This window comes from Pteronotus mesoamericanus, unplaced genomic scaffold (assembly GCF_021234165.1).
Source record: "Pteronotus mesoamericanus isolate MK-2021 breed Mesoamerican mustached bat unplaced genomic scaffold, CSHL_Meso_final contig_52, whole genome shotgun sequence".
In the NCBI taxonomy this organism is placed as follows: domain Eukaryota; kingdom Metazoa; phylum Chordata; class Mammalia; order Chiroptera; family Mormoopidae; genus Pteronotus; species Pteronotus mesoamericanus.
The window spans coordinates 8,432,418-8,459,192 of record NW_026555189.1 but is presented as its reverse complement, the minus strand read 5'-3'; the positions used below and the strand labels follow the sequence as shown (position 1 = coordinate 8,459,192).

The window sequence follows — 26,775 nt, the reverse complement described above, 5'->3', positions numbered from 1 at the left end:
ACCAGGTTACCAATTGATATTTTTTTCACACCAACGCAAGAAGGAGATGTGAACTTTAATTTGATCTGCAATGTAAAAAAGAAAGCCCACCCTTTGACCTTAAATGTCAAGGCTGAGGGCTACACTATGAATGCAGAGGTCAAGTGCAAAGACAGGACTGGCTTGGTCACTCTCTTGGCTCCCAATCAGACTACGATTGTCAACTTCTATGAGGTAAAGGCATGAGAGGACCTTGCTCTCCCTTGGTTTTGACCCTGGCTGGGAAAGGCAGTGAGTACCAGTGATTATTAGCTGAATCTCTCTGCTTTCAATGCCAGGGAGATCAAGAGGACAGAAACATACCAGGAGCAGCTCCTTCCCCAGACTGTGTATGGTTTTGATGTGAACTCTTTTCTTATTTTATTTTTCAGGGGTTGGAGAGATGGTAGGAAAGGGGAAGAATGCTTGTACTAAACATACAGGAAGGGAGCCAGGCAGAGGGGTTTGGAGGGGAGAGAGAGGAGCACAGAATGAGAGTGTGCAGGGCATTCTGGATGGAGGGGGATGGGGGAAGAAGTGCTGAAAATAAACAAATAAACAAACAAACCTACCTATAGGAAGGATGCTTGGCTACCAAGGGAGGCCTAAGAATTACATTGCCATCTTACTCTTCAGATTTGAGGAGGCCCCAATACTTAGCAGGTCTTGCTGAAATTTCCAGCCACAATTTAATGGTTCCCAATTCACTAGCATCATCTTCCATTCCTATTTCCCAAAATATATTTTCCCCCAAATTGTTACATATCCTTATCCTAGAGGAGTGAGCCATGGTTTGCATTCACTGAACATACCACTCTGTTCTCTCTCTCTCAGGTGGAGTTAAATGAATGTGTCCAGTGTGAATTCACCTTTATCAACACTGGAAAGTTCAACTTCAACTTTCAGGTAGAGCTCTCTGGCCCCAAAGCCCTGCTGCAGTACCTGGAGTTTTCACCCACTGATGGCACTGTGGATGTGGGGCAGAGTGCCCCTGCCTTCCTGTCTTTCCAACCATTTAAGAAATGTGTCCTGAAGGGTGTGGAACTCAGAATAAAGGTAAGACCATCTAACATTGTCCAACACCACTTATAGCATTCTGTCTTGGAAGAGTACTTCCAAGTTTCTGGTCTTCTCCACCCCGGAGAGTGGGTGTGTTGGAGATAGTCCCATAGTCTCTATTAATGGCCTCAACCGAGGTACCTGGTGAGTAAGTGTCAACTGAAAAGCAGCTGAGCATCTATGCACTGGTATATCATATAGCCATTAAAATAAATAAGAGAGAGAGATGGGAAGTAGAGAGCGAGAAAGAATATGTACAACATTGTCTAAGATAAGTTATTGAATGAAAAACCAAAGAGTTGTGATGTGAGCAGGGATGGCAGAGAAGGACCTCTGAAAAGCTACTCTTCTATAGCAATGAGAAGACTAGCAAAAACTATCAAAATCAATTTTTTCAGAACTCTTAGCCCTTTCAGGCTTATCATATTGGCCTTTGACCTCATGGTCACAAGATGACAATCCCTCCTGCAGCCCTATCTAGGTCTGCACTCCAGAGTGGACAGAAATAAGGGGAAGAACCTGAAGGCAAAATACTTTCCCAACAAGACTTTGACTCTTTATTCAAAATAGGACACCTTTTGTTTACATCCTGATGACTAGAACTATGATGGCCACCATTAGCTGCAAGGAAGAATGGGAAATCATATGGTTCTTGTCCTTTTCCACCTGACCCATTTCACTTAGCATAATACACTCAAGATCCATCCATGTTGTAGCAAATGGCAATATTTCATCTTTTTATGGCTGAGTAGTATTCCATTTGTGCATATGTACCACATCTTCTTTACCCTATCATCCACTGAAAGACACTTAGGTACTGTAAGATTTCACTCATATGCAGGATCTAAAACAAAAAGCAATAAACAAACAAACAAAACAAACATATAAACAAACAAAAATACACTTATAGACACAGACAACAGAACGGTGGTTACCAGAGGGGAAGGGGGTGGGAAGAGGATGAAGAGGGTAAAGGGAGTCAAATACAAGGTGACAAAAGGAGATTAAGCTTCAGGTGGGGAAACACAATAGAATACACAGGTGTCATAAAGTTGTACACCTGAAATTTATATAATGTTATTACATAATGTTACCTCAATACATTTAAGTTTTAAAATGTTTTGAAAATGGGAAATCAAATATTTTCACCTGGACACAATGACAACTAATCCGAGTCCTGCCAATAAGGAAGCCTTGGGAATCGATTTTTGGGTAGTTACTAAGTCTCTGTCATACACCTCTGCCTTCAAGATGAAGGACTGCTTCAGGAGCAAAGCAGGAGCCAACATAGGGTCTGATTGCAGAGTAGCCCACCTTGCTTTTCTAAATTATGAGACAGAATCTCTGCAGTTGGAACCCTGTGACCTGTGTTTTTTAACACCTGACTGCCTCCCTCCTGCACCTGAGGGCTGAAGGGCCCTTTCCTCCCCCTTCTCCTAACAGCTCTCCACCTGCCATTCCCTCCCCACAGATAAGCCACGGTCCAACCTTTATATGCAGCATCTCAGGTTGTGCTGTGAGCCCCGCTGTCCATTTCTCCTTCACCAGCCACAACTTTGGGACCTGCTTCATTTACCAAGCCGGGATGCCCCCATACAAACAAACCCTGGTCATCACCAACAAGGAGGAAACGGCCATGAGGTAAGCAGACTTCCCAGAGCCTCCTGCAGCTCTTTCTGGGACCTACAGCTTTCACGCAGTGAAGTTCGGCCATGGCCGAAAACAGATCATGGGAATGAGTCAAACACAGGCGGCCATGAATCCGGAGTCTCCTTTCCCCACTACTAATACTGATACTTGTATTGCCATGAGCTTCTCTGCTAAAAAAACCTCTTCTTGGATTGAGGAGGGCAATGCCAAAAGACCTGATGACAGGTTTGATGGCTTCCATTTATTTTCCCCATGCAACAGACACGGAAACTGAGGTTTAGAGAGTTAAAAAGTTAATGTCTCAGGCCAGTGATCCTACAGAAAATAGTAGCTCTATAATGAGGCTAAGCCTTCTGATTCAGATCCACTCTCTCTGCACCATCCTGTGTAGAATGTTCCAGTCCAGGTTTCTGGGCCCCATTACAGACCTAACAAAACAGAATCTCCAGAAACTGGCCCAGGAACCTATGTTTATCCAAAGCTCTCTGGATTAGTACTATGCCATAGAACTTTGATGACAAAAGCGTTATAGATCTGCACTGCCCAATGTGGCAACACATAGCGACCTGTGGCTGCGGAGCACTTAAAATGTGGGTAACTAAGGAGGTGAATTTTCATTTTACTTTATTTTCATTAAACAGCCACATTAGGTAGCACAGATCTAGGTTCCAATCTGAGCTTTTCCCTAGGTATATGACCTTTGGCAAATTTTTGAAACCTTTTGTGCCTCTGTCTTACTGCCTAAAGTAGGAGATAATAATAGTACCTCCCCTCTAGGGCTATTGGGAGGATTAAATTAGTTCATCTAGAGACAGTACTTAGAACAGTGCCTGGAACACAAGAAATGCTTGATTATTATATGCTGTTTCGGTGGTGGTGATGGTGGTTATTCGTAAATATTAAGTTATAAAAGTGTCACTAATTAAAAATTGTTTCTGCTTACACTCTTTCTTGCATGATTTAACTTAATGTGCCTTACTTTGTTTACAGCATTAAGCTCTATTTACTGGCCTAGCTGTATTCCTTGTCTAAGCACTGTAAGGCAGATAAGGAGACACTGTAATGGAGAGGTTTAGGTGCCTTCCTACACACAGGTTGGGTAAGGTGGGCATGATCCTTGAAGATCCCTTGTAGTTGAGCAATTAATAAGGATAATAACAGCTCACCATTATGGCATGTGTCTTCTGTGGACTGTTTAGTGACTGCTTTAGTCAGTTTATCTCATTTAATCCTCACAACAACCTTTTATCATAGCTGTCACCAGCCCCTTTTACAGATAAGGAAACCAAGACTCAGATGGGCTAAGTAACTTTTCTGAGGTCACATGGCTAGTTAGTGATAGAGCCTGGATCCAATCTCTTATCTGTCTGACCCCAGAACACAGACTCCTGTCTTAGCCACCCAATTACTCCAGGAAGCACTTCCTTCTTATGAGAGGTACAAAGCATGAACTGCATAATCAAGAAACAGGATGAATAGAGTGAGAAGAGCACTGGGCAAAGGGCCATGGGACTTTGAGCTTGAGGCCTGGTTCTGCCGGGATCTCAGGATGTGATTTGAGGTAACTCAACTTTGCCCTGGAGAATGTGGGCTGGATTGTTACTGGGGTCCCTTTCAGGCCTTAAATGCTATGACTGTAGAACAGCAGGGCAGTAAGTCCATCAGGACCAGCCGCCAAGAGATAGGGAGACCAAACCAGTCCCACTGGGTTGGCCTTCTCTGAGCTTACACACCTTCCTCCTCATCTTCTCCAGCATAGACTGTTTGTACACCAATACCACCTACCTTGAGGTGAACTTCCGTGTTGATGTGATAAAGCCAGGAAAGACACTGGAGATTCCAATCACCTTTTATCCTCGAGAAAGTATCAGTTATCGAGAACTCATCCCCTTTGAAATCAATGGGCTCTCACAACAAGTAGTTGAAATCAAAGGGAAAGGCACCGAAATGAAGGTAAGAGGAGTTTGGGGGATCTTCAGATTGGCACCTGCCTTGCCCTTCCCAGCCGCGCTGGCCCACCTGAACCCACACCCTGCCTCCCCTCTCCACACCTCCTGGCCCTAAGCCACTCTGCCAGAGGTCAACAGTCCCAGCTGAGGGGTAGTCAGATCAGACTCAGGTAAATGACAGATATCACTCAATACCCAACCTCACTACCAGCAAAGGACATAGGAAGTAAGCACAGGCAGTGGAGAAATATTCTTTCTTAGGAAAGATTGAGACTCTCAGATGCAAGATCCCAAGCATGTCCTTTTCTCCCACATGAAGGCATGTTTTATTTTCAGGTTTAAGAGGCAAGATTTGTTTTAAGCAATGTATGCAGATATGTTACTGTTATGGAACAGCATATTTCCTTAACACCACAGGGATTAACATTCTCCAGCCAACCACACGTCCCAGCATTAGATTTCCTTACAGCAGCATTCCTTACCGCGCTCCTAGTAGAAAGGGAAGGGTCCAGTCCTCCTGCTGATCCCTGTCTTCCCAGTATCTGTTAAACATTAAAGTGTCTGTCTGGTGGGAGCATTTGCATTTCATGAAATGTTTTGGAAGACTGAAGATCTTCCAAGATTCTCAGAAATGCATGGGGCACTTCAGCAACCAGGAGAAAATGGGAGGGGTGTGTTCCTGGCTACCTTCCTATCAAGCCAAAGGAGCAACAGGACAATGCCACCTGGTATGTCTGTGCCCAAGCCAATGGCAGCATCCCTTATGATGTCATTGATTCATTCATTTGTTCATTCTTTCTTTCCCTCATTCAACACCCATTATATATTAGGTACTTTGGGAAAATCTAGAGGTGACTTAAATTTGTTCGTTGACTTCTAAGAGCTCACAGACTGGTGCTGAAGACTCACTTTTTAGACAAAATGGAAACATGTGGACTGGATGTAAAGATAGTTGGAGGGAGAGAGTGCGGTTTAGTGACTGATTAAATGACAGTGACCAGTGGGTACTGTTCATTGTGGGTCAGTGCATCCTGGAGGGCAAGGCCCAGCCTGACCTTCATCTGATCCAGGCCAGCATTGCGTCCAGTGCCTTAGATGAAGACTTTGAAATGCATTTACCTTTCCACCTTGACTACCCCATTCTAGTTCAAATCACCATCATCTCTTGCACCTCAAGGCTTTCCCTCATGCCCTCTTCCAGTGCATCTATCCGCACAGAGGACTGAGCTGAGCTCTCTCACAAAATACACACTTGATTAGGTCACTCTGTGCTTCACTGGCATCCCACTTGCTCCCGGTTACACCCCGACCATCCCTCCAAACTTAATCTTCTCAAGTCTCCTTCCTCCCAGCCTGCAGGCTTTGACTGAGCACTCCCTGCAAGTCAAAGCCTGGCTCCTCCCCAGAAGCTGTCCAACCCCACACCCGCCCTGACCCACTTCCACCCCACCCTTCCTTCAGCTCTCAAAGCCCCAGTCTACCTCAGCCCCTGTAATATGCTCTCCAGGTGCTCTGAGCTTTTCCTTCACATCTCTTAACCCAGTTGTAATTATGGAGTTGTTTAGTGGGCGAGTGAATGTTTATCAGATGTGAAGAATGCAGGACACTGAAAGAGAGGGACCACCTGTGGCTCATCAGGGTAGGCCTGTGATATTTATTTTTCTCATTAACTGACAAACACTCCCTCCCTTCTTGTCCCACAGATTTCAGTCCTAGATCCAGCCAATAGAATCGTGAAGTTAGGAGCTGTCCTGCCAGGACAGGTTGTGAAAAAAACAGTTTCCATCATGAACAACAGCCAAGCCCAGCTCACATTTAGCCAGTCAGTCCTGTTCTCGACTCCAGAACTCCAGGAACCTAAGGTTGGTGCTTGGGGCTCCCAGTGGCCCCTTCGTGCTTCCAGATGATGTAAATGGCCTTGCTGACAACACTGACAGCTCACAGTTCTCCTGCACCTTCAACGTGCGGAAACATTCACACGGCTTTCTGGGCACCACCTGTTTGTCTTCCCAGAAACAGTCCATTGTTAGCGCTCTTATTATTCTCATTTTACATATAAGGAAACCGAGGTTTAGGGAGGCCACATCCCTCTAAAATGCAACAGAGTAAAACAGAAAGAGGGTTGGACTCGAAAATGGGCGTCACTGGTGCTAGTGAACATACACAGATCCTCATTGTAGGACATTTGAAAAATACAGAAAATCATGAAATTTTGCCCATAATTTCATACCCAGAAATAATCACTTAACATTTTGGTGCCTATCTTTCCAGACTCTTCCCCGTGAATTTTTTTTTTTTTTACAAAAATTAAGTGGCAATGTTCATATTGTTTGGAAACCATCTAGTAATATAGCAAACATTTTCCATGTCCCTCAGTGCTATGAGTTCATTTCTACCTCCATTATGTAGAGAAACTGGTTGTCTATTTCTGCTCGTTTCAAATGTCTCTAATGCTTTATATTAGAAACAACAATGTAAAACAACATGACCAAACCTTTGTGTGCATCCATGGCTCTCTGCTTAAGACAGGGTCCTAGGAGAGGGCTTGTTGGGTCAAAAAGGAGAGTATGCCTCAATACACATCACCAATCTGCCCCTGAAAGGCTGCCCTCTTTACACCCCCATCAGCTGTGTGAAAGACACATGCTCGTTCCCTGATTGGAGAAGCTACCAGTGCCAGCTGCCTGCTCCCCAACTCGCAGTCATCAGTATTCGTATGGCCCCTTGAAAACGGGCCAAGTATGCTTCATTGCAAAGGTGAACTCATCCATCCCTTCCATCAATTCATTTGTTTATTTACTCAGTAAATATGTGCTAAGTGCTCAAAATATAAAGATATATCTTAGCTTGGGCTGACATAATAAAATACCATAGCCTGGGTGATTTAAACAGAAGACATTTATTTCCTCATAGTTCTAGAAGCTGGCAGTCTGAGATCAGAGTGCCAGCCTGGTCCATTTCTGGTGAGGGCTCTCCTCCTGGCTTGGAGATGGCCACCTTCTTGCTGGGTGTGCATACAGCAGAGAGCAAGCAAGACTGAGCTGTCTGGTGTCTCCACTCCCATCACAAGGGTCTGTCTCTCATGACCTCATCAAAGCCTGATTACGTTCCCATAGTATCAGGAGGGGGCTGCTCAGAGGGGGTCTGAGGGCCACGGAAGGCCTCATAGCGGAGAGAGGTCTGCGCTTTTTACAGGGCGAAGAGGCACTCCCAGGCATACAGATTGGGGATGGTGTTTCTGGCAGGCATAGGTATACGGCCTGGAAAGAGTCAGTGCTTTTGGAAAGCCATATGTGATTCAGTGTGACAGGAACACTGTGGACCATCTGGAAGTGCAGGATACAGAAAAATTGACTAGGAGAGGCCAGCCAAATCTAGACACCCAGTGGGTATCTCAGCCCAGGGCCCCATGTTGCCCACTTTGCCATTTGGAGAAAGAGGGCAGACTTGTTGCTTTCCACTCTTCGTTAATCCAAATGAACGTCCTCAGTCCCAGTGGGTCAGGGCCCCTAACAGTTTGGCCATACCCCTCCTGCCTCTCTGGTTGATCGGACTCAACTCAAGCTGCCAGAGCGACCTGTGCAGACACCCTCAGCCAGGGGTTGGCTCCCAACGTCATTGTGTTGTAAGCAATCTCCAGGATGACCAGCTATTGCTACTGCAGCTCCTCAGCCCCTTATCTCACCCGCTGCTGCCTCAGCTACTTTCTGGTGACTGCTCAGAACTCTGTACCAGAGGAGCTCAAGATTGAAAAGGTGTGGCTTCCTTAAAGCTAATTTTGTATTGCCTTTACCCGGACAAAGCTGGCGAGAGAAGACCGTAGAAATTCCAAGAGTGGTTCTCCAACTTTAGAATACATGGGTCACCCAGAGCACGTTTGAAAACACAGGTTCCAAGCTCCTCCAAGGACACTGATCCAGTCCATGTGGGGCAGGACCCAGAGACCTGCACTGTGACCAGCATACTGGAAAGTGCGATGTAGGGAGCCCGGGGAGTGCTCCTCCAAAATCCGGGAGCGCTGAGTGTTTGTGTTTCCTCCACCGGACAGTAGGGGTTATTGGCAAGAGGTTGGAAAGAGAATTAACATTTACTGAATGCCTATTAGGTGCCACACGTTTTATATAGATGACCTGAATGAGTTAAGTAACTTGTCAAAGATGATACAGGTGGTAAGAGAGAGCAGGAGTGAGATTTGACCCCTGGGCTGCTGCTGCGGCACCAGCAGCAAGACCTCCAGGAATGGAGCCTCTGAAACCCCTGGCCCCAGCTGCTGAGCCTCCTTGTCGTCTTGCCCAGGTCATCACCTTGGTACCATTCCGCAACATCACTCTGAAGCCCAAAGAAGTCCGTAAGCTGGAAGTCATCTTTGCCCCGAAGAAGCGTGTCCCGCCCTTCTCCGAGGAAGTGTTCATGGAAAGCATGGGGCTCCTGCGCCCCCTCTTTCTCCTCAGCGGCTGCTGCCAGGCCCTGGAGATCTCCCTGGACCAGCAGCACATTCCCTTTGGACCAGTCGTGTTTCAGACGAAAGCCACGCGTCGCATCCTCATGTTGAACACGGGCGACGTGGGTGCAAGGTAGGAGCTGGAGCAGAGCACTGGATCCGTTTAGACATTTGTTTTACAAGCATGGCCGCTTTTTATCTCTTTCCCCTTCCTTTTACATCTCCTTCCTTCCCTCAAAAAGTGACTGCGGTGGCCTCTCCAGGGTGAGCCTACTCCCATGATTACTAAAACCAATATGATAGAGAACATTTGCTCAGTGCCTGTTATATGCCCTTTATGTGGCTCCTCTCATTTAATCCAACAGTTCTATGAGACCAATGCTATGACTGGTCCATTTCACAAATGAGATAACTAAGGTATAAAGAGGTTAAGTAACTTTCCCAAAATCGTGCATTTAACAAGAACTTACCAGGCACAGGCGCAAGGCTGAGCATTCTTACATAGAAGATCCCATTTGATTACCTTGATTACCCCAGAGCCCTTTAAGGCAGGTACTGTTTTGTCCCCCTTTTCACAGATGAACTTGAGGCTCAAAGAGGTCAGGCAACTTGCCTGGGGTTACACAGCCAGGAAGTGAGAAAGATGGGACTGGAACCCAGGTGCACCTACAGGAGCTCTCCTTCCCAGGCTCTTCCCTCTTGCTAGCAGGTGCCCACCCCAGTCACTACTCGGTCATTGCCACCAGAGCTGTAGGCCGTGCACCACACACCTGCAGGGGGCACCCTTCACACAGACTCAGTGTGAACGGTGCTCTTAGGGTGCAGTGTGGCAGCGCTGGCAATGGACGCACACTGGTCTGCATCGTCCACCCTCTGTCTCCTGCCTGGACCAAATGTCAGACCACAGAGGGATGATCACAGAGTGTCATTGGATCCCAATGCCACAAAAAGCAGGTGCAACTCTGACATAAAGAGTTCATCTCCACCCTCCTGGATATGACCTGAGACGCAGTGCAGGGAGTGGCTAAGGCCACAGTCTGAGGAGGGTTTCAGTCCAAACTCAGCCACTTCCTAGCTATACGACCTTGAGTGCACATGTGTAAGCATGTTCATGTGTATGTCCCCTGCTGTCACTGCGGGCAATAAGAGGCAGCCACTTCCCACCTGCTCAGCTCTGAGAGGGAGCCAAGTCAATGTACACAAGAGTGACCATAGCCTTTGTCCCCACCTGCCTCAGCTCAGCTTAGAAAGAGAGCTGAGTTATCTTACCCAGGAGTGACTTGACCCTTGTCCCCACCTGTCTCTGCCTTTCCAAGCAGTCTTTCTCCTCCCAAGTCCCATGGCATCCACCAGGGGGTGAACCTCCAGTATCTTGTTCTCAGCAGCATTGAGGACAACCCAGCATACTGGTAAATTATCTTGTCTCCTTTTGTCTTGGAAAAGGTTTAAATGGGATGTCAGAACATTTGAGCCTAATTTCTCCATCAGACCAGAAGAAGGCTATATCACTACTGGTATGGAGGTTTCTTTTGAAGTGACCTACCATCCCACAGAGGTGGGCAAGGAGAGTTTCTACAAAAATTTGCTCTGCTTCATCCAGGGAGGCCATCCTCTGAGCCTAACTCTGTCTGGAGTCTGCGTGGGACCACCTGCAGTAAAAGAGGTCAGTGAGCGCTGCCCACGGATGGGCCAGTGGCCAGAGAGGGCCTAGCAAGCTGCACAAGTGAACTCAGCCAGGCCTTCCAGAAACAGATGGCTCTGTTCAAACAGTCCTCGGTGTGCACATCAAAGATTCAGCCCTGCTGCCTCTCCCCACAGGGCCTTCGCACATGCTGTTCCCTCTGCTGGAACATTCATTTTCTCCTCTTCCTGTATTTAATTCCTATTCATTCTTCTGCTCTCAACTCCAGCATCACATTCTCAAGGCAGCTTGCATTGGCGTCTCTGGCTAGATCAAATTCTGTTATAGGCTGTGAGTAAAGGATAAACACTTTTACTATGGTTTTAAAAAACAATAGCCTTAGGTTAACCCTCTGCTAGCTCTGCTCCTAGAAACCCAACAGTGCATGGCCAGCTGTGTTCAGGCAACATGGTTATGGTAAAATGACACCTGGTCCCCATCTCTATAATTGTGTTATTTCAAGAATGGTATGTAAATGGGATCATACAGTATGCTGTAAACATGTGTGCACAAATCTTGGTGAAAACTTATGCTTTCATTTTCTTGGGTAAATACTTAGGATTGGATTGGCCAGGTCATAGGGTAGGTATATGTTTACCTTCTTAAGAACCCATCAAACTTTTTACAAAGTGGTTGTCATTTTGCATTTCCTCTAGTAACGTCTGTCATTTTTATTTGCATCACATCCTTACCAACCGTGATATGGTCTTTTTTATTTTATTTTTTTAACATTAGCCATTCTAATAGGTATGTAGTGGTATTTCATTGTGGTTTTTGATTTGCATTTCCCTACCAACTAATGATGTTGAGAACCTTTTCAGGTACTTATTTGCCATCCATCTATATTCTTGGTTGAAATTGCTGTTTAAATCTTCTATTTTTAATTGGGTTTTTGGTTTTCTTATTATTGAGTTTTTGGGGCTCTTTATATATTCAGGACACAGGTTTTACATTTAGATCTTCAATCTGTTTAAAGTTCATTTTTTTATGCAGTGCAAGACATGGATCAAAATTCTTCTTCGTATATAGATAGCTAATGATTCCAGCACCATTTGTTTAAAAGATTATCCTTTCTTCACTGAATTGCTTTGCACTTTGGTGAAAAATTAATCAATCATATATGTGTGGGTCTATTGCTGGACTCTATTCTTGTCCATCGATCTATTTGACTCTCTTTATACCAATACCACATTGGTCCTTGTTGCTACATTCAATAGCCAGTTCTCACCCCTCATCTTACTTGACCTGCTGGTAGCATTTGGCACATTGAACAAGTACCTCCTCCTTCAAACAGTTCCTTCATATGGCTTCCAGGAGACCACCCCCTCATGGTTCTCCTCCTATCTGATTAGCTGCTCCTTTTCATCTCCTCTTCTCATTCTTCTTAACATTGGAGTGTGCCAGTCAGGAATTAGTCCTTAAATTGCTTCTTTTTTCTAAATACACTTACTTCTTGATAATCTCATCCAGTTTCTTAGCCTTAAAAAAAAAATTGCTAAACTGACTATTCCCAAATATGTATCTTCAGCCTGAACCTTGCTTTAAGCTCAAGATTTGTAAATTCCACTACCTGTATAAGGTGCCTGTTTTCTTCCAGGTGGTAAATTTCACCTGCCAGGTACGCTCCAAGCACACACAGACCATCTTGCTTTCAAATCGCACCAACCAGACCTGGAATCTGCACCCCATCTTTGAGGGTGAGCACTGGGAGGGGCCTGAGTTCATCACCCTGGAGCCGCATCAGCAAAACAAGCCCTATGAGATTACCTACAGGCCCCGTACCATGAACCTGGAGAACCGCAAGCATCAGGTAGGATGAGCATCCCATCAGTTTCCTGGTATGACTGGATGGGGAGTTGTGTGGAGAGGTTAAGAGACAAGAGTTTGGCAGCTCAGAGAATGTTAGAACAAAAGTCGACCCTATCTTCTAGTATCTTCACTCCCAATCCTATTCAGATACAGCCTTGGTTGCCATCCTAATATACCCAATTTTTCATTCTGTTTATTTTCATATTACATTATATCATGAGCATTTTTCTATTCAATTAGGTAGTCTTCATGATCATCATTTTTAATGGTTGCCTAATATTTCATGAAATGGGAGTTCCATAATTTATTTAACATTCCCCAGTTGTCGAATGTTTATCTCCAAATTTTCATATTAAAAATGGTTCTAATACATATGCATGTGTATGTAGGTAACTTTTTCCCCTGGAGACATTTTTCATCAGTAAGTTCCCTTGTCTGTGATTCCTTGTTCAAGTACATGTGAATATCTTTATGACTCTTGAAATAAGCTGCTTTCCAAAAGTGGTATGCCCATTTTGCAGAGCCTCCATTAATCCTGTGAATGCCATGCCTGAGAGGTACCTAAAAGGCCCCTCTGTATCATTCTGACTGCCTTTCCTCCTCTCCTCAGGGCACCCTATTCTTCCCCTTGCCAGATGGGACTGGCTGGCTGTATGCACTGCATGGGACTACTGAGCTCCCCAAACCCGTGGCCAATATCTACCGTGAAGTACCATGTAAGACACCCTACACTGAGCTCCTGCCAATCACCAACTGGCTGAACAAGCCCCAGAGGTGAGGGAGTGGGGCAAGGGGTTGGGGTGGCAAAGACAGAGAGAGGACTTCCACTGTCTTCCCTTGGTCAGAGTCTCTAGAGGACATTGGCCCAAAGGGTCAGAGACGAAGTTTCCTGATGTGGCCAGGCATTGCCTGAACTCTGAGCCTCCAGAGAGATTCTTCTGTTCAGTGCTGATTACTTGTAAATCTCCTACAACAGTGCCTGGCACAAAATAAGTGCTTAATAAATGTCATTTATTACTATTAACACTGTTGTTGCTATTATCATAACAATAATCATGATTGTTATTATTGTGTGCTCAGTCTTAATACCTAAGGCACTGGCCAGAGAAGGACATCCCTAGGATCTCAGACTTGCAGCAGGAATAGAGCAGAATGCAAAGACCAGAGGAGCTTGAGGCCAACCAGCATAGCCCCTTCTTTTACAGTGAAGGAGCCAAGGGTTGGGAGAAGAGTCTACCTGCTTAGCGTTGTTGGTAAAGGTCCAGACCTAAGTTTGAATCCCAATTCTGCCAATAACCAGTTATCTTACCTGAGTATGTTATTTACTTCTCTTGGGCTCATTTCCTCACTGTTGAAATGGAGATGGTAATATGTGCCTCCTACAGACATTGCAAGGGATTAAATGCCTGAAACACATGCAGAGCACTGACTTAGTAGCTGGCATATAATAGGTGGTGAGTAAATGGTAGTTACTGTTATTGTTAGTGACAAAGTGAAGACTAGAATCCTGGACCTGTGTGTTTTACCTAAATTCAGGAGTGGAGAGAGCACCTCTCCTTTTTTTCTTTGGGCAAAGTTCTCATTTTCTCTACCTTCTCTTCTTGTGCTCCCTGCTTCCCCAGATTCCGGGTCATTGTGGAAATGCTGAAACCGGAGAAGCTAGACCTAAGTGTCACCCTAAAGGGCCTTGACTACATTGATGTACTGTCTGGATCCAAGAAAGACTACAAGCTGAATTTCTTTTCCCATAAGGAGGGACTATACAGTGCAAAGGTATCCACATGTCAAAGGCACTGCCCTGAAACCCGGGAGGTCTGACCCTGCAGCTGACAATCCTGGTGCTAGGGAGTGAAAATGTCCTCCATAGCCAGCCTGTCCTTATCTTGGTGGGCTGGCCATTTAGAGTGACCTGGCAAAGGCATCCAGGATTCCCAGCCTCTTTAAGATGACACTAGATTGCAAGGCCGGCCGGCCATCATGAGTAGCATGCCAAGTTTTCAAGGCAGCAGAATCATGAAAATCTTTATGCAGTAGATAACACCAGACCAGCAAATACCAGGCCAATAATACTAATAATAAGCACTCATTTTCTGAGTGCTTATAGAGTGTCCAGCATTGCCCGGAACACACAACACACATGGCTAGTAATGTCAGAGCCAGGATTCAACTCAGAGCCATCTACTCCAAGACACCACAGGGTCTCTCACATATGAGCTGGTTTTCCTAATTCATTCATTAGTTCAATAAATACCCATTGAGTATATATACGGCCATATACCAATGCTGGTAACACAGCAATCATCAAAAATAGGCACAGTCCCTGTTCTCATGGAACACACAGTCCAGTGAAGGGCCATGGACATTAATCACATAATTGCCTGATGAATGCATTTTTATGAAATGAGGTAAGTGCTTTGAAGAAAAGCAGCACATATGGATCAGTAGCTCACAAGAGAGGTCAGAGATAAAGATAAGATAAGGGAATTACCCATGTATCAATGGCATTTACAGCTGTGTAGTGAATGGAATTACCTAGGGAAAGATTTTAAAGTGGAAAAGTAGAATCCAGGAACACATCTCCCCCTCAAGAAGAGATATTGGCAAAACCCACCCAGCAGCGTGTCATCTCCTCTCCTGCAATCACTGAGGCTGCTCCATTCAGATCATATCCACAAACAGGCTAAAATCAAGGATTCCCAAAACCCATGAAGAGGGAAAGGCCACCATACAACAGAAACACCAGCTCAACAAATAAAAACTCCTGAGGTAAATGTTATTAAATCAAACAGAAGAAGACTTTTAGTAAATATTATCAATATACTCAAGGGAATAGGGGAAGATACTCATATCCATGAAATAAGAACAGGCTGTTATGGAAGAGAATCCACTGGAGACCTTGGAAATGAAAAATAGGATATTTGGAATTAGAACACCATAGAGGACAGCTGAATAGTATAATGGACTCTGAGGAAGTGATTAATACCCAGTAAGAAGAGCTGAGTAACATTACCAGACTCTAGCACATGAGCACAAAGAACTGGCAAGATGAAAGGAAATAATAGCAAATGTTGGTGAGGGTGTGGAGTAGTTGGATCCATTGCTATGAGTAAATATCACAGCCACTTTGGAAAACAATCTGTCAGTTCTTCAAATGCTTAAACATAGAGTTACCATATGATTCAGTAATTTCACTCCTAAGGATATACCCAAGATAAATGAGAACATATGTCCACACAAAACCTTTTACATGAATGTTCATAGCAGCATTAGGCATAAGAGCCAAAAATGGAAAAAACGAAAGTGTCCATCAACTGATGAATGGATAAATACAGTAGAAGATTACCTGGCAATAAAAAGAAGTGGAAATGAAGTACTGATTCATGGAACACATAGATGAACCTTGAAAACACACATGCTAAGTGAACAAAGACAGTCACAAATGACCACATATTATATGATTTCATTTACATGAAATGTCCAGAATAGGCAAGTTGATAGAAACAGAAAGTAGATTAGTGGTGCCTAGGTCTAGAGGGGGTAGGTTAGGAGGAAGTGAGGAATGATTGTTAATGGATACAGTGCTTCTTTCTGGGGAAATGAAAATGTTCTGAATCAAATAATTGGGCTATAACTGTGTAATTACAAATGACATAGGGCTTTGTGAATATACTAGAAGTTACTAAATTGTACACTTCAAATGGGTGAATTGTATGGAATGTGAATGTCAATAAAGCTAGTTTTTTTTAAATGATAGGAAATACAAAACATAAAATATAAATCAAGAAGTTCTAATAGCCATCTAAGGGGAACTCTTGAAACAGAAAAATAAGATAATAGAAGGAAGAAAATATCCTACAAAATAATTGGATAAAAATTTCCAGGGCTATTGGAGAAAGAGAGAGAGCTTCCTAATTGAAAGGACGCACCAAGTTGCCAAACAGGTTAAATAAAAGATTCACATCTAAATACATGAGAACAAAATTTCAGAGGACTTGGATAAAAGAGGAAGTCCTGAATTATTCTAGAAAAAATAAAAGGAAATAGTAATCACAGTAACATCTGATTTCTTGTGGCAACACAATGCAAGAAGCAATGGAGGAAGCTATTCAAACTACTTAAAATAATTTTTAATCTAGAACTCTAACCCATTATGAGGGCAAAACAATGACATTTTTAAACATGCAAGGACTCAAAGTAACCCACCTATATACATAATCCCCTCAAAATTAAAACAAATTTAAAAATAAGTAAGTGAACCCAAGAGGAAAATATAAGGATACATTGAACAAAGAATCTAAACTAAATTGGTAAGTAATTTCAAATAAGTGTTGAAAAACAACCTGAAATACTTCATATGACCTCAGGATAGGAAATAGCAAGGGTAGGAATAAAATAAGGCAGTCAAAAACATGTTGGAAGCAAATGGGGAAATAAGAGAGATTTTCTCATTTATGGAGAAGAGTAAGGAGAAAATCATAAACTGTAGGTGTGAACAGAAAGATATAAATATAGGGTCCAGCACAAACAACACCCCTTGTTTATGATCTGGTAATCTATACCAAATCTTTTACTGCAAAATCATAAGCATATATTTCTGTAACATAGCAATATCACACTCAAGCACACCATATGACATTTTAGGTGAAATGTTCAAATTGCTGTCCATCTTGTGCAAGATATTCACATACCCTACCAACCCCACTCAATGGCATAACTTCTGCTGGACCCTATTATGTATTAAAATGGAAGCATAAAGACTTTTGAGTAAAAATAACAATGAACCCAGATCAAAAACAATACAGATTTGATCTTTACAGATCTTTACAATAATACAGATTAAAATCAATAATAACAACAAAAAAATTTTTTAAAGCAAAAGTACTTTTTGGTTATGATGGAATAACTAGTCCTCCCACTATAAAAAAAAAAAAAGCCCATAAAATTGGACAAAATGTGTGAGGCAAATCTTCTCAGTCATTGGAAAACAGGCAGTACAATACTGCAATTCATCAAAGAGAAGGAAATTTATGAGATGAGTCCCCATGATTGTCCTGGCTCCCTGCCCAAGGACAATTTCCTAACCTCAGTGCAGTGAGCTAGAGTCTAAGCAAAGTGCAGCAGCCCCAGTGAACTGAGGAGGCAGTAATCAGAGTTTGGTGCAGCTAAAATAGCTGGTCTCAACAAGGTAAGGAATCAGGGAGGAGAGAGCAGGATATGGAGGGGGTGGGAAAACAAAAGCCTATATCTGATTTCTTCTCAAAGTCCTTGGCTGAAGGTGGGACTGCACGTGCGCAGGAAGAGACTACATGAGATTTACTAGAGAGCAGCTGCTACAAGGATAATAAAGGAATAAAGGAACACTACGTTAATTGGTGCTAAGGAACACTAGAGGTCTGGCCCAGTGGAGAGGTTGTATCAACACCACCTCAATAACCCTGGAAATCCAGCTGAAATAGTAGAAAGGCCAGAAGAAGGGCCATGCCTTTAGGATAAGACAGAAGGTCTTATCCTAAAAAAAAAAAAAAAAAAAAGCCTAAAAGTAAGCACCTGCAAGATCAGCAAGGAAGACAAAATTTGGGGATTGAATCCCACCAAGTTGGAAGGTCTTTAGGAACACCTAGGGTTTTCCACATATCTGCTCTAACAAAGTATAAAACCAAATCTACACAAGTTTAAGGTGTTAGTGATTGAACTGCCTCCCAGAACAAAATCAACACTATTATAAGGAAGATGACAGAATCCATAATCTCTATAATGATCATCAACAGTGTCCAGTGCACAAACAAAAATTACTAAACTGGTGGAGGAGGAAAATGTGGCCCACAGCCCAGAAGAAAGCATTCAATGGAAACTGACTCAGAAATGGGCTAGATACTGGATTTAGCAGGCAAAGACTTCAAAGAAGCTATTATAAACATGTTCAAGAGCTAAAAGAAAATATTTTAAATAATTAAATAAAATATGGTCTTAATGAATGGGCAGATAAGACATCCCAGCAGAGAAATATAAACTATAAAAAGGACCAAATGGATATTTTAGAACTGAGAAGTACAACAAACTGAAATGAAAAATACATTGAATGCGCTGAACAGCTGATTAGAGACCTGAGAAGATTCACTGAACTTGAAACAAATCAATTGAAGGTGTCCATTCTGAAGGACAAAGAGAAAAAATGAGGAAAAACAACTAGAGCCTCAGGAACCTGTGAGAAAATATAAAATGGGTCTAGTACATGAGGAATATGAGCCAGGAGAGAAGAAAGTGAGCATGGGGTGGAAAATCATTTGAAAAAATAATGGCTGAAATTTCCTTGATTTGATTTTTTTTTAAATGATTTACAGATCCAAGAAACTTGGCAAACCCCAAGCAGGAAAAATATGAAGAAAACCATATCTTGCGCACATCATAGCAAAGCTACTGAAAACCACAGATAAAAAGAAATGCTTGAAATAACCAAATTTAAAAGATCCATTACATACAGGGGACAACAATAAAAATAACTACTGACTTCTCTTCAAAAATAATGGAATCCATCTGCAAAGTACAGAGAGAGAGAAAAACTATCAATTTAAAATCTTTTATTCACTGAAAATATCCTTTAATACTGAGGGTGAAAAAGACATTTTCAGATAAAAGAACATGAGAAAATTGATTGCCGGCAGACTTGCATTACTGAATTCATTAGCATCATTAGAATGCAAATAGGTATTGTTCAGTCTAAAGGGAAATGATACCAGATGGAAACTTGGGTCTGCTAGAAGGAAAGAAGAGCACTAAAAATGATAAATAAGTAGATAAATATTAAAATATTTTTTCTTCTCATAACTTTGTTTAAAAGACAACTGACAGTTAAAAGAAAATATGACATTATAAAGTGGATGTTCTTATATCCATAGAAGTAAAAGATATGACAACAAACGTATAAAAGAGGGATGGATTGGTGAATGAAAGTATACTTTAGTAAGGCTATTTACTAGGTGGGAAGTGTGAGGTAAGAAACATAAAGGGTCAGTTGTAAAGTGGGAAGTAATAAAATAGTGACCCTAAATGTTGACAAGTTAAAACTTCATGTTGTCAGCTCTACAGTAACCACTAAAAATCTGTTGTGTAGTTAAGAAGCCATTAAAGGAAATACATTCCAAAAGATTACACAATGATCCAACACAATGCAGGAAAGTAGCAACAGAGAAAAGATAAAATGAGACCAATGTAAAAGAAATAGCATGAAGGCAGACTTCAACCCAAGCATGTAAATAGTCACTTTAAATGCAAAAGACTAAACACTCCAATGAAAAGACAGAGGATGTCAGAAGGACTCTAAATCTAAAGATAGAGGTTAAAAGTAAAAACCAGATACGTTAAGAATTGTTAGCACCTAATAATAAGCTAAATTACCAACATATTAATATGGGCAAAACACTTGAATAGCCTCTACTTCACAAACAGATATGTGAAAGACCTATAAGCACCTGAGAAAATGCTCATCAGTCATCTGGGAAAAGAACTTAAAAGGCAAGCAGTTTGTCAGTAACAAGTCAGTTGCAGGGGTAAAGGAACAATATACTGCAATTACAAGTGTGAGCTCTGAAATCAGAGCAACCAGGGTTCAAATCCTGGCTGTGACACTTCTCAGCACTAAGTCAAGATACCTAATGTTGCTAAGCCTCATTTTCCTCATCCTTAAAAAAAAAAAACAAACAAACAAACAAAAAACGGTGAGGGGAACAATGTCGCTTACAAATCGTGTTAATTTAAACACTTAAGTACTTCTAGTGCCTGGCACACAGTAATCATTCAGTGTTAGATGCTATCATCATTGTCATCATCACCACCAAACTATTCCAGCAACAATGGGCGTAGGAGTGAAACCCACTACAACGTGAACCTGTTAAGGTCTTGTTTGTTCTCCAGGGCCCGTCAGCTGCCCACTAGGGAGCCCTTCACCTGCAGCACTAGACAGGGCCGTTCTGGTCTCTTCTAAAGCAACCCCAGGCTATGTGATATACTCTCAGCTGGGAAGAGCCAGAGCAGACTATCTAAAGAGAGAGACAGCTGGCAGGGATTCATTCGCCCCGCCATGGCTCACAGAGAGCAGGACCCCCAGCTAACGCCTCTACTCTGCCCTGCTTCCTCCCGCTCTCCTGTGAACTCAGGTGATCTTCCGAAACGAGGTGACCAACGAGTTCCTACACTACATGGTGAGTTTCAGGGTCATCCCTTCAGGCATCATCAAAACCATCGAGATGGTGAGCCCCGTGCGGCAGAGCACATCATCCTCCATCAAGGTGGAGAACCCGCTGCCCTACTCAGTGACCTTTGCAGTGGAATGCAGGGTGCCTGACATCAACCTGCCCTCCCAGTTTGTGGTGCCTGCTAACTCCGAGGTATGGCCCCGGCTGCTGGGTCCCCGAGAGCTGCTGCAGAGGCTCTGCCCATGGGGCCCCTGGGGCCACGTTTCCCATCCCTGAGGTGGGGCCAGCCCTGGTGGTGGTCTATAGCGTGCTTCCAGAGAGGACCCAGCACCTATTTTTAGATTCAAAGAGGTTCCAGATCTAGAAATACCTGAATAGGGGAAGTTAGGAAGGGCACAGGGGAGGAAAAGCGGGCTGGTTTGCACAGGGATTCCCAGGCTCAAGATCAGTGGGAGCATTTGCTTGTGAAACACCGCTTCTGCCACCAACCTGCTCTGAGGTCACTGGGTGGGTGGCAGGGGATAAGTGGGACTTTCAGCACCACAGGGGACCTCTGTCTTCCCTTGCAGGGCACTTTCACCTTTGAATTCCAGCCCCTGCGAGCTGGGGAAACCTTCGGGAGACTAGTTCTGCACAACAGTGATTTGGGTTACTACCAATATGAGCTCAACTTGAAGGCTCTGCCAGCACTGCCTGAAAAGCCCATCCGCTTCCAGGCTGTTCTTGGCAGCGGCCAGAGCACCTTTGCCAAGATCATCAATTACACCCGGCAGAAGACAGAGTACTACTGCAGGGTGAGTGGCCCCACCCCATCCTCTTGCCCTTCCCTTCCCAGAAGGCTGACCTCAAAAATAATGGGAGGAGGACATAGAGGGTCCAGAAATGGGAAACTCAGGAAAGTTGGGGGCTTTATCTAGCCTGGAAACTCCCAGCTAGAAGTAAATAGTACAAGGCCTGGGTTCTTCCTTAAAGACTTCCTGTCTTAACAAGCTGGGCGGGGGTGTGGGGTTTTGCTGCCCACTGCATGCTCAGTAATCAGTAAAGGGAGACAGTAGAGCTTAATGGTCATGTGTATAGGCTGTGGAAGCCAACAGCCCTGGATGTGAATCCTGGCTTCACCATTTACTCTTTGTATGAATAATTCACTAAAGCTCCCTAAGCTTATCTATAAAAGGTGATAATACCCTCACCTCACAGGATTGCCATGAGGATTTTAAAATATGTACTTAAAACCATTTTTGTAAAGCCTGACCCATAGTAAATACTCCATATATGTTACCTATTATATAAGTTGGAATATAGATTTAACTCCTGAAACAAACCCCCAAAATGACCACAAAATAGAAGTTTATTCCTTTCTCAAATAACTGGGGGCATAAGCAGCATGGGCTGGAATGGTAGCCCAATGACATCAGGCCCCAGGCTCCTTCCTGATGCTGCTCCCTCTGTGGAGAGGTGCCCTGGTCCACATGGCCCGAGACAGCTTGCCGTGGCACCCACATCCTAGCCAGCTGCGAGGGGGAAGGCTGGCTGCACATAGCATTTCCACCCTTGTTCCATTGAACAAAACTGCACAAGACCACAACCAGCAATAAGGGGAGCTAGGAGATGCAGCCTGTACACTGCGTGGCCGCGTCCCCAGTTAACATCATGGGCTCTTGACCAGTCCTATCAGGCAGGAGGAGCTAGGTTAAACTGCAGCAACGAAGAGCCTCGCTATCTCGGCAGCTTAAAAGCACAAAGGTTTGTGTCTCACTTGCGCTGTCTATCTAGTGAGGGTCAGCAGGGGACTCCACTCATCACAATCACTCAGGGGTCCAGGCTAAAGGGCAACCACCATCTCACATGTCTCCGGTCCTAGTACTAGAGGGGTGAAAAGACTCCTCAGGGACTCGCACTGGCAACTGAATGCTCTAGTGCAGAAGAGACACCTTTCACTTCTCGCAATGAACTGTCCAGAACGAGTCTCACCCATCCATGAGGATCTAGAATGTTCAGTCCCATATGTGCATGAGGGGAAGCAGAGCTGGGTATGGGCGAGCAGCACCAGCGACTGCCATGCCAGCATAGCCCAGTCCCGTGTCTTCGGGCAAGTGATTCACTAACTCTCGACCTCAGTGTCTTTGTAGTAAAATAGGGATAATAATTAGTAGTACCTATCTTCAAGAGAGTTATAAGGACACAGCTTTTTTATAACCTGCCCAGCTGAGAGTGGAGGGGCTGCGGATGGACCTGAGCTTCTGGTATGACCTTCAGGATCCCATGTGAGCCAAGTGTATTTATTCCCCTTTCAGACCGACTGCCTCGACTTCCACACGGAAAAGGTCATTAGCGCAGCCCCGGGGGCTCAGGGAGGCACGGAAGTCAGTGTGGAAGTCTATTTTGAGCCCAGCCACCTGGGTGAAACCAAGGGCATCCTGAGCCTGTCATCAATTGCAGGCGGGGAGTACATCATCCCCCTCTTCGGAATGGCTCTGCCCCCCAAGCCACAAGGCCCCTTCCTGATCCGAGCCGGATACAACATAGTCATCCCCTTCAAGAACGTTTTCTACCAAACGGTCACCTTCTCCTTCATCGTGGAGAACCCAGCCTTCTTTGTTCGTGCTGTAGACACCGTGCGGCCCAAGAAGATCAACAACATCACAGTCTACTTTGACGGAAACCCATCTGGCAGCAAAACACCCATCACCAGCAAGCTGATTGTGGCGTGCCCTCCCGGCGAAGGCAGAGAAACAAGAATTAAATGGGTTTATTATCTGAAGGGGATCACCCCTTAGTGGGAACCAGAGTCAGCAGCACAAAGAAAAAGCCATCTCCTCAGCTTTAATATCTGTGTATTGTTGTAGCCTGGTGAATAGAGAAAATAATCAGAATTCTAAAGGTACTGTTTACCCCTCCTCATTCAATTATAGGGGCACTTGTTTCCATAGTAAATGTATTCCAGATACATGGATGATATACTCACATTCCATATTAAATGTGGTAAGTATACAAAACAGAGATATATTTTATTTTGTAAGGGCAAGTCTCTGAATTTGGTTTCTTAACATAGCCCCAAAGCTCTAGCACTATGTAAATAATCCCCATTTTTAATAAGATGACACAGGTACCACACTCATGACCTTTGATTGTACAGCACTTAGCAGTACATGATGCTGGGGCATGCAGCTTCTTTTTAAAAATCCATGATGGCTTAAAGAGCCCGTGGATGTGACTCTATTTTGATGGGGTATTTTACTCTGCTTTCACATAAAAGCCAAAGAAGTCACTATTTTCAAAGGGACTCACAGATAAGGTTAGGGCACTCACTGCAGGGCCAGGGGCTGGGGTACTCCCTCCGTCTCTGAATCCCATGCCTGCTCCCCACATAATGTTCTCGCTGAAGGCTGGGCCCTGGAAAAACGCAAGTTGAGACCCAGCTCCCCACTCCCAGCCCCAGCCCTGTGCACAGCAGTCAGCCTGGAGAGCAGTGATTCTCGGCCCATCAGCACATCAGAATCACCTCACTCTGGTCCAGAACCCCCTCCCCAAATTCTGGTTTAATTGATCTGGGGGTTGAGGGAGATGGGGCATCATTTTTTGTTAACCTGTGCAGCTGAGATAAGAAGCAGTGCTGTGGATCAAAACAGCCATTAGTGCTGCAGCTGAGTCAGGCATCCATTTACTTCCAGGGAAGGACCACATCCCAACTTGATATGTTTAAGCGGCAGCCATTTGTGTGCATGTAAAAGGTGTCTTCTAAGTGCCTTTCCTCCAAGGGAAAACCCTATAGAAGCTCCACCTCCAAGGAGGAGTGGGGCCACCTGCCTCTTCCCGTGGGGCCTGCAGTGTTGAAATAAAGATGACTGAAAATTGGTTTTTCTTTTTGCATCAATTGATAAACTCTCAAACGCCTGCACAACTGAAAAGAAAGACGGGCCTTGCAGTGGATTTGCTTCTGCGCTGGCTGTTATGCGCACGCGCGCGCACACGACCCCACCCCCACCCGCAGGCCTGAGGGTTCATCTGCTTCCACCTCCTCCCCACTTCTCACAGCCCCAGGTACTGGCTGCTACAGAAACTGGCCATTTCCCAGTGTCACTGTAGGCAAAGTAGTACCTTCAGATGGCCAGAGGTAATTCCCCTACCTTGGCTCTGCCCCAGCTCTCCCCAAGCCATTGAGTTTAGAGCCCAAAGCCTTGAAGGCCCACAGCAAGGAAGCAGTTCCTTCTCCCTGAGACCAAGAGCCCAACTCAGGCCCTGCCTCAATGATTTGAGATGGGTAAATACATCTCTTCCCTTGGGCTTGTGCTCATGCTTCCTTAGCCTCAAAAAGACAATGACAAAATTGTTTCATATTGGCAGATTTGGAGTGGCAAGGTAGCCCAACAGAGGACTGGGGAAGAGGCTTGGCAAAAACTAGCATTCTGACAGAAACTAGCCGAAGCTACCTTTGAGAGAATATATTATCAGCAAAGCAGGCTAAGGGACACCTCACTGGGTAGGAGGGCGGTGTTGAGGAACATCAGGACCACCAGGTGCCATAATACCACGGAGCACTGTGCACAGAATATGATGTGAATGGAGGCGCTGGTGAGTGTGACATCTGAAGTCTAACCACTTCTTTGGGGCAGACATGCCTCAGGTCAGAGGTGACGATATCATGACATCATGAGGACCTGCCAGATCTCAAGAAATCCCAAGTGTGGGATTTCCCAAACCTCTTATACTCTCAGTATGTTTGTTCTGAAACTCCAGCAAAGTTACATTGCTGTTGGAGAAACCGCTTTGCACAGTTCAAGACTTGGGTATAACTTCTTACAGTGTCACCAGCATCCTCTTGCTACAATATCTGTAAGTTCCATAATAACAACCAGGCATCACACAGATGCAAATGAGTTACAACTATAAAATGATGGCCGCTGTGCAACCAGGAGTATCAGTGAACCACTAGTCTAGAAGCGTCTGAGCATGGCAGGCCTGGGCAGGGCTGGCCCCAGAGTCAGGGAAGTGAGCACATACAGAAGGCAATGGTGGACACTGGGCTTTATTCTTAGAACCGCCGCCCGTGCAATTATGCATAAATAACCTCATTTAGTTGGCATTTTCCAAAATAGAGAAAAGAAGCTACTTCTTTCCAGGAACTTCTAAACTGAAGGTAGGACAAAGCATTGTTTTGGTCTTGAGTAAGAAACTGGTTTCTTAGCAACCTAGTCCAGAATGTGATCTCAGAAGAAAAGAGTTCCTTCTAAAAAAAAAAAAAATTTCCTTACTGTTTCAATTATTAAGAACTGTATCACATTATGACCCTGGGGAAATTTGGTTCACCTTTAAGAAAAAGTCAAAGCAGCAAAAGAAACAGATGAGATATATTAGATAAGGGTCCAGTGGAAATGAATACACAACGGAGAAATAGATCCCAACTATTCCCACTGACTTGATTTTTTTCACTGTTTTGTATCAGCCATCACCAAAAATCTTAAAAAGACATAAACCTTACAAGACATTTGGAAATGTCCTCATTATTGCTACTTGATATGAAGGTAAGAGGTGGAAACCATTAAGTGATACATTTTCTCTGCAGATGAATCTTCAGGCATCAGATTTTGTTGGTAAAGGTTTTAAAAGACGTGAAAACTCACTAGTAATGAAAAGGACATTTTCACAGATTTTTCTAGATGCAATTCCTCTATGACCTACTGAGCTTGGGTTAGCTCCTGTATTTGCTTTCTATGACTATGTAGCAGATTGCCACAAACCAAGCATCTTAAAGCAACACAATTTCTTATCTCAGTTTCCACAACTCAGGAATGGACTGAACTGGATTCCTGGCTCAGGGTCCCCCAGGCAGGAATCAAGATGCCAGCCAGTTGCATCCTCATCTGGAGGTTCAACTAGGGAAAGACCCACTTCTGAGCATCCTCAGTATGTTGGCAAAATTCATTTCTTCATAGCCATATAACTGAAGTCCCCATTTCCTTGGCAACTGACAACAAG

General features: G+C 44.1%; 1 protein-coding gene across 1 annotated transcript in view; it reads left to right on the top strand.

The window, feature by feature from the left end:
- Window positions 1-23,576, top strand: part of HYDIN (HYDIN axonemal central pair apparatus protein) — a 347,593-nt gene extending 324,017 nt beyond the window's left edge. Inside the window, exons 72-84 of the mRNA XM_054579213.1 lie at window positions 6-213; window positions 853-1,074; window positions 2,549-2,718; window positions 4,482-4,680; window positions 6,380-6,538; window positions 8,973-9,250; window positions 10,561-10,780; window positions 12,396-12,608; window positions 13,218-13,381; window positions 14,230-14,380; window positions 20,761-20,991; window positions 21,369-21,593; window positions 23,094-23,576. Coding sequence (XP_054435188.1) covers window positions 6-213; window positions 853-1,074; window positions 2,549-2,718; window positions 4,482-4,680; window positions 6,380-6,538; window positions 8,973-9,250; window positions 10,561-10,780; window positions 12,396-12,608; window positions 13,218-13,381; window positions 14,230-14,380; window positions 20,761-20,991; window positions 21,369-21,593; window positions 23,094-23,576 — 2,923 coding nt within the window. The remainder of the gene's footprint in view (window positions 1-5; window positions 214-852; window positions 1,075-2,548; window positions 2,719-4,481; window positions 4,681-6,379; window positions 6,539-8,972; window positions 9,251-10,560; window positions 10,781-12,395; window positions 12,609-13,217; window positions 13,382-14,229; window positions 14,381-20,760; window positions 20,992-21,368; window positions 21,594-23,093) is intronic.
- Window positions 23,577-26,775: the final 3,199 nt, after the last annotated feature.